We start from the raw sequence: 8,729 nt of genomic DNA on the forward strand, positions 1-8,729 counted from the left end.
ACCATTTTTAAGCAGCTCGAGCAAGGAGTGGAAATTTGTACATATTTGCTCTCCAAAACTCCAGCACGTCCACACCAACAACCCCTGGGAGTTTTCGAAATATTTCCCATTCAGTGACAATGTCCGACTTTGCAGGTGGAACCGGACCAGAATAGGAAGTCATAAGTGCAGGAGCTTCTTCCATTCCAACATTATAGAAAGGATCATCTTCTGAAACATGACCTTGGATTTCAGCGTGTAACCGTTTATTAAATAATCTTGTTGCAGCAATCCATTCCTGATAGGCATTGCATTGAGTAATCAGTGCCTCATAGGCTTCATCAAATCCACCCAGTTTTTTCAGAGCTCTTTCCTTTTACAAGGGGTTAAGCAAGTTGGCAACAGAGTAAAAAAGGTTTTGACAACTAGTATCCGGAAAACGAACATCCAAGTTTTCCACCAATTTTTGGTGAAACATTTGTGCTGTTGGTAATGCCCCACCAGCCTTGATGAAATCCAGGCATTTGTGCCTCAGTGTGTAAGTATTTGAGATAACGAGGTGAATGCTTACTTCTTTGTTAGCAGAGAAACATTCTGAAATCTCAGCAACTCTCCTCAGAATAGGCAAAATTTCATCATAAAGATTGAACTCATCTTCTGAAAAATTATTGGAGCTAGTTTGGTGTCATCTTTTCCAGGAATGTCTCTACTGGAGCTGAGGATACGACACATTTTTACAATGCTTTCCAACATCGTAAAAGTTGAATTCCAGCGTGTTTTCACAGGAGTGATGATTTTCATAAATTTCAACTTATCCTTGCCAACAACATCACTGTCATCAACAGCAACAGCTTTAGCTAAAAATAAAAATAGAATTATAAGAAACATAACATAAAAGGTGATTAGTACTATTTACCACTATTAAAAACTGATATTAACTATGTTATATGTTTTTACTTTTTAAGTGTTAACATTTTATCAATTATTAATGATAGCTATCATTAGAAAAATTTTGTCACACAAAGTGTACTGAGAAGTTTATATTGCGCTTGTATTGTATTAAACTATAAACTATATTGCTATAATAGCTAAAAAGGATGTTAAACTAAAAACTAGTTACCTCTTTTTTAATTCTTTGCTCAGACAGAGATGACTTGCGGCATCTTGAACTTAATTTAGTTGCTCTTTGGATTGCTTTGTGAAGATCCAAACTGTCAAACCTTTTGTTTCTTTGACAGTTGTTTCAACTGCCAAATTCAAAAGATGATCAGCACACAAAAGAGATGCATCAACAAAATTGCACTTGTTAATTGCCGCCTTCATATTTGTGGCTGAATCATGGACACACACAACGGACGAAACTCCATTATTTCCGGCCATCTCTGAGACATTCCTGAAAAGCAAAGTAAAATTAGTTGTTTGCTGTTTGATATTTTAAAGTACAAACTAATACTTTTGTTGTTATTTTAGATATAAATAAAAGTATTAATTTGTGCCATTAATTTTAAACTAAAGCGGGTTTTGCTTTTTTGTAACAAAAAGTTATCTAAAAAATTCAAACGCTTAACTTAATTTACAGAAGTTTTAACCTAATAAAAATAAAATACTAAAACATACTTATCCAGACGAAGAGCAATGGCTTCAGCTGTATGTTGTCCGGAAAATGGAAAAACTCTAATCACAAACATCTTTAACGAGAAGTCTTCACTCACTTAGTTCAATGTATTGGCTTGGTATGTATCATTGTTTCTGCTTTTACCAAAGGTCAGTTGAGATTGCAAATCCAGCGGTCTTTGGCAATTCCTCCTTTAGAATGTCATCCACACAGATTTTCACATTTTTGTACAACAACGGCAACCTAAAATTAAAATAAAAAATTAGTTATTATTGTTATTTCTCGTTACATATCAGTTTGATTACCTACTAAGAAAACCAAAAAAAAATTGGTGTGGATTGGTCTTAAAAAATTAGCTCTTTAAAAAATTTAGTTCTCTTTGAACTCCCATTGAATTGACTCCCCACCCCAAAATGAAATTTATTTAAAACAATTAAAATTTTGCATACTTGAACCGGGAGTATGTTGTTGCAGCCTTCACATTCATTTTTGGGTTCCAGTAGTGAACAAAATCTTAAAAAGCTTCAACCAAAGAGAATGATAAATTTAAACGGGCCAAAAACTTGAAAATTTCAAAGTCTCCTCTAAGCTGTTCACGGTCTTGTGGCTTATCTTTGACCCAATGCCTAAGATTTTGGACCTTTTCTGCTGATGGTCCGGAAAGTCTTCCTTGCTTAACTTTACTGCCTAACACTAATGGCAACTTATCATCTCGGACCTGCTCATAAGCCTTGTCTTCATTGTAAGTCTAAAAATTAATATGAAACCGGTTAAAATACCTAATATTGAAACATTCATCAGCATTTATTGAAAGTTATTGATATTTATCGTTAAATCTTGTTAAATCTTGGTATTGTAATAGTAATAATAACTAACACATATGAAAATAAAAGTTAATATTTAAATTAAAAAAGTAAAAACGTTTCTAAACTTTGAACTTGAAAAAAATAAAAAACAACTCAAAACCAATTTCAATTTTAAATAACTTTTTTATGTTAACAGTTATGTGAATGAAATTTTAGTATCATAAAGTCAAGGCAATGGAAATTGATTTTCTATTCCAAATTTAATTTTATTCTTATCACAAATTTACTTTTAGTAAGCTTTAGAAACTTTATCGTTAAGTGTGAAAAATAACATCCTGCATACGCCTTCCATGTTTCTCCATCCTGCTGGAACCACATTCTAATTTGGTTTTTAATTGTTTGCTATAAGAAATTTTGAAGCATCGTTCTGTACCTCTCTCCTGTCACAGTCACAGCATTTCCATCATCATCTTCAAAAAAGTATGGCCCGATAATTTCATTCGAAGTTAATGCGCACCATACGCACAGTGCAATTTACAGGGTGAAGTTCTCTCTGATGAACAGCTCTTAGGTTTTCTGTTGCCCAAAAGCGGCAGTTTTGTTTATTGACAAACCCATTTAGGTGGAAGTTGGCTTCATCAGACATGGTTAGTTTATCCAAAAAGTTTGGTTCATTTTCAGCAAGTTCTCGTAATCGAACGGCATACTGTGGTCTATGCTGAAAGTTCTGTGTTTTCAATTCTTGGATGAGTTGCACTTTGTATGGATAAAAATTTAGACTTGTCATAACCCTTTTTAAAGATGTTCGAGAAATTCCAAGTTCCAATGATTCTCTTCGGGTGGAAGTTGTTGGATTTTCTTTAAGATTTTCACGTATCTTTTATTTGTTTTTATCCGTACAAACAGCTTTAGGTCTTCCAGAACGTGGCAGATCACTTACAGCTCCTTGATCTTCAAATCTTTTAACAATGCTCTAAATTGCATTCCTACTAAGAGCATCTTTCACATTGAAATGTCTTCGACAAGCTCTTTAGGTTTGAATTATTAAGCCTTGATTTTGATAGTAAAATTTTACAATTTGTGTACGTTGGACGGTACTGAATTTCTCCAAAATTAATTTCCAGGATCTGAAAAAAATAAAAAATATTAAAAAAATAAAAAGTATTAGGAAACAAAAAAGATATTAAGAAATAAAAAAGGTCAGTGACTTTTGACCCACCCTGTATATATTTGATAATAATAACAATAATCTTCAAAAACTCCATAACTATGACATTTATTTATCATTCAAATTTTTTTGAATAAATAAATATTTGAAAAAATAAAATAGATTTGTTTTTGTACTGATTTATGGGATATAAGGCATTTAAACGATCAGTATGTAACATGATTTGATAAAAAATAGAGCATGTGAAAATATTTTAATATTTGATGATCGCTTAAAGAATGATTTGAGAATAGTAACTTGATTCAATTGTCAGGTGATTTCAATTAAAAATCACTATAATTGTTGTAACTAAAAATTGATTCACCCATAAACGATTAAAACATCAATATAATTAGGAAATTATCATGACCCCATATATCAAGTTAAAACAACAAAATTATTTTCCGCAAATGTTTCGTTTATATATACGAAATTTGTCATTTCTTAAATTAAGACTTTCTTAAAGCATAGGACTTTGTTAGGTCACACCACTGTATATTTTTATTTACAAAACTAAACAGTTGGATTGTTCTCCTAACCGCCTAAGCCGTTTTTAACAATTTAATCTAAAAAATGGCATTCAAAATTAGGCGATTATTAATTTTTATCGTGCATATCGAAATCCAAACGATATTTTATCGGAATCATATCGAAACGTATCGGACCATAGCAATTCATATCGAAACCCATTATTGTTAAAAATATCGGTGTTTCGATATTTCGATAACGATACGCAGATGCTTAGTGGAAACACATCTTTAAATATCGTACCGAATATCACATGTTTTATCTAAATAGTTGATTGGATGCAATTTTACCGCCAAAGTTGCTTTTCAACATTCAACCGTTGAGAAACAATCCGATTTCATTGAAACCACGAGTTTGAAGGTCCTTACTCTTAAATGGCGCCAGTAAGATCAAAAAGAAAAGTTGGTGAAAAAGTTGCGAAAGGAGCTAAAGTTTCCAAAAAAGATGATCCTAAGGAAGAACCTGAGTTAGAACAAGAAGAAGCCAAACCAACTGAAGATAAAAAAGAAGTTGTACCAGAAGTGCTACCTGTACAAGAAGAAGAGAAGGCATCTACTAAAGAAAAAAAATCAACTAAAAATACTGTTAATGATGAAAAAGTAAATAACTCTCACTTCTCTAGATTATATTAGAAAAGCGATTTGTTTTGAAAAACAATTATTAGTCTTGTGATAATGTAATTTTAGGTCATATTTAGTTTTCAATGATGTCTATTCCATTACATAACATTTGCTTATAACATGTTATTAGGAATTTTTTATTTTTATTTTTAGAAAAAAGATGTTAATGAAAACGAAAAAAGATATTGGTTATTAAAATCAGAGCCTGAAACTCGTATACACAATGGAGTTGATGTAAAGTTTGGAATTGAAGATTTAAAAAGCAAGCCAGACCAAACAAGTGTATGGGATGGTGTAAGAAACCACCAATCTCGTAACTTCTTGAGAGATGAAATAAAAGTTGGAGATCAAGCTTTTTTTTATCACAGGTAATTTTTTTATAATTTTTATGTTTGCTTTATGATATATATATATTTATATATATACACATATATATTTATATATATATGTATGTATATATATATATATATATATATATATATATATATATATATATATATATATATGTATGTATGTATATATATATTTATATATATATATATATTATATGTATATATGTAGTTATATATGCATATATATTATATATGTGTATTTATATATATATATGTATGTATATATATATATATTATATGTATATATGTAGTTATATATGCATATATATTATATATGTGTATTTATATATATATATGTATGTATATATATATATATAATATGTATATATGTAGTTATATATGCATATATATTATATATATGTATATATATGTGTATTTATATATATGTATATATATATATCTATTTTATATATAGAGAGTGAGCTGTAAAAGGTTTTTGATTGCTTGCATTATTTTTGTCTGAAAATATAATTACGTTAAAAATTAATGTTAAAATTAAAAATTTTAAATAGCAATTGCAAACAACCTGGCATTGTTGGTTTAGTCGATATTGTTAAATCTGGTTATCCTGATGCAACTCAATTTGACAGTAAAGCTAACTACTATGACCCAAAATCAAGCGAAGACAATCCAAAATGGTTCTCCGTCGATGTCAAGTTCAATCGCATGTTAAAAAGATATATACCACTTCCAGAGTTAAAAGATCTTTATCTTCAACACAAAAAAAACAAAGAGGGAGCACTTAAGTTATTTGGGTTAATAACAAAACCTAGATTATCTGTTCTCCCAGTTACTAAAGAAGAGTTTGATTTTATACTGACACTTGAAGAAAAGTAAATTATAACTTATTGTTTAGAAAAAGTATGAAAATATAACTTCACTCTTTATGTAAATAAATTTTAAAGTCTTTCACTCAACATTATGTTAGTGCTAGTGAACAAGCCATGTGTAATAATTTATGCCAAAGGAATTCTAATACTGCTGTTTTATTTGTTATTTGCTTAACATGTATTATAAATGATCATAACATGTTTTTCTTTTTCATTTCAAAAGAATAGCTATAAAAGTAATGGTGAATACTGCATGTGTTATTTTACTAGTTAAGGTCGAGAGAATTTTTAAAAATTAAAGCATGTGTCCTTTTGCTTCAAATCACACAGAGTTTATCTTTTTACATTATTACTATTTTACTTTTAAAGTTTTCAAGTAAAATAGTGATGTCAGAGGATCGCATTATATGCAGTTTTAATTTCTATTTATGCACACCATCCATAAATAGGCAATTTTTAAGGTCTATCTTAACTTATGGAGGTGCAATTTTTCAAACCTCTTTGTATAGTTAAGTAATGTTTTGCAAGTTTAGTAAATTTTATGTTTCTTATCGAAAGATAATTTTAAAAAATTTGCATTGATAAACTTTGTTATAGTTTTCTTCCATTCGTCAAATTAGCCTGTCCCTTTTACCTTGGGGTAAAAATAACAGATGTGGTAGTTTAATATTCAACTTATGTGGAAATTGCTCTAAGTAAAACTTGAACGAGGGACATCTATCAAGTACTTAAAATTTAACTATCATTTCCTATACGTATTAAAGAATGGACATTGTTAACTAGTTGATCCTTACCGCAAAGTTCTTTTTAGTACTTTCAGTTGCAGTTCTAATTTTATGTTTTACTTAGTTGAAGTAATATGTTGATTTTGCTTGTCAGTTACTAACTTATTTTGTGCAGTTATTTGGTGAACTATACGGTAAGGATCAACTAGTTAACAATGTCCATTCTTTAATACATATAGGATTATATAGATACTGTTAAATTTTATAGATTATTATATAGATACAGTTAAATTTTAAGTACTTGATAGATGTCCCTCGTTCAAGTACAAAATTTTTTCAGATCAATTAAAAAAGCTTGTTCAAATAACAAAGGGTTGCTCAAATAACTACGTACAAGGATTTAAACAGAAGTTTAGTATTCCTTATTTTGATGGATCAGTAACCATTGCATTCAGATACTGTTTAGAATATAAAATTATCAAGGTTTAGAATGTTTTGTTTCAGGTAATGAAGGGTGTGTTGAAATTACAAAAAAAAAAAGTTTAGTTAAAATACTTTTTAAAAGGATACGAATCCTGTGACGAATAGGTTATGTTTAAGGAATTTGCAGCTTTTTTGTCGTTATATATATATATATTTATACATTATATATTTATATGGGTTGCTTAAATATAGTCGCTACTTTGTTTGTGTGAAACTTTTGTTTTTTTCACAATTACCTTTGAAACCAACTAATTAATACGATTAAAAGTGTATTATATGTCTTAATTGATTCTCTATCGAATGGTATATAATTGGAACTCGTTAGGTTAACCAGTCTTGAATAATAATTTTATTACAACATACCTGCATTTCTAATCTAGCAATAATATAGATGCAACTAAACTTTAACGACTTAAGTTGAAATATCTCACGAAATGTTATCCAAGCGGTCTAAAACTTGGTTGTTGATTTCTTTCTTACTAAATAAATGTTCTTGCGAAAATAAAATAATCATTTTTATATCTTGAGTTATTTGTAATACTAAATAGTAATTATTTGGTAAAGTGAAAAGACAAAAATGGGCAGAAAAGCTGTTTCAGACAAGGTACGATGGCAAATGGTAGGTCTGCTGAAAGATAAAACAAAAAGCCAACGAGAAGTAGCTGGAATGTGCATTGTTTCGCTTAAATGTGTACAAACAACGTTGAAAAACCATGAACTACATAAGAGTGTCAAAGAGTTACCAAGGCTTGATAGGCCTTTAAAGCTAACTTCAAGAGACCAAAGTTATCTCTATCGAAAGAATAGACAAGACCCTAAATTTTTTACTGCAAACTTGCTGAAGGGTTCACAAATACGCCTGTTAACGTTAGTTTTAGTGGACTGTACGAAGATGCCTAAGTAAATAAAGCTTAGATTGCAATGTTGCTGCTCGAAAACCACTTTTGCGTGTCTCAGATGTGTTGTAGAGAAAGACTTCACTGGTCTGTAGAAGACTAGGCCAAAATTATTTTCAGCGACGAATCCAATTTTGTGGTGATAAATTGCAAGTCAAGATTAATCATCAAGAGGCTGGTCGGTGAAAAGTTCAAAGAGTGTTTTTGTGTACCAAGGATACAAGGCGGAGGAGGATCAGTTGGAATATTGGAATGCTTCTCCCATAAAGGAATAGGGTCATACAACATTTATAACGGCTGAATTAACCAGTACAACTACAAAGAGATCCTTGAAAGTAAACTTTTGCCAAAAGGCAAAGCTTTTTACGGAAGACGGCAACAATGGATTTTTCAGCACGATGGTGCTACGGCTCACACCTTGACCAGCTCGTTCTCCGTGTCTCAATCCCATTAAGAACTTTTGGGCTTGGATAAACAAGAAATCAAAGAAAGCATAGCCAGTGTTGCGCAAGATGTGTTTGTGCATGTGTGAAAGTTTTTTCAAAACAAAAAAATCCTAAACTTTTTTTTTGAAAAACCTTTTTTCTTAATTAGTTTATAAAACCACTGTTAATAAAATTTAAAACAATTTAATTTATTAACTTTTTT

General features: G+C 30.2%; 1 protein-coding gene across 1 annotated transcript; it reads left to right on the plus strand.

The window, feature by feature from the left end:
- The first annotated feature begins 4,420 nt into the window (after positions 1-4,420).
- On the plus strand, positions 4,421-6,136 carry LOC100208142 (thymocyte nuclear protein 1). Its single transcript, XM_065812644.1, has 3 exons — positions 4,421-4,734; positions 4,909-5,123; positions 5,660-6,136. The coding sequence occupies exons 1-3, from the start codon at positions 4,510-4,512 to the stop codon at positions 5,982-5,984; spliced, it is 765 nt and encodes a 254-aa protein (XP_065668716.1). The 5' UTR covers positions 4,421-4,509; the 3' UTR covers positions 5,985-6,136.
- The last annotated feature ends 2,593 nt before the right edge of the window (positions 6,137-8,729 follow it).

Source organism: Hydra vulgaris, chromosome 12, assembly GCF_038396675.1.
Source record: "Hydra vulgaris chromosome 12, alternate assembly HydraT2T_AEP".
NCBI lineage: Eukaryota > Metazoa > Cnidaria > Hydrozoa > Anthoathecata > Hydridae > Hydra > Hydra vulgaris.

Bases quoted from the DNA above. Each gene is read 5' to 3' on its own strand.
- LOC100208142 (XM_065812644.1), top strand. From the start codon at position 4,510: ATGGCGCCAGTAAGATCAAAAAGAAAAGTTGGTGAAAAAGTTGCGAAA. The intron at 4,735-4,908 runs GTAAATAACTCT...TTTTATTTTTAG, and splicing joins ATACTGTTAATGATGAAAAA to AAAAAAGATGTTAATGAAAA. The intron at 5,124-5,659 runs GTAATTTTTTTA...AATTTTAAATAG, and splicing joins CAAGCTTTTTTTTATCACAG to CAATTGCAAACAACCTGGCA.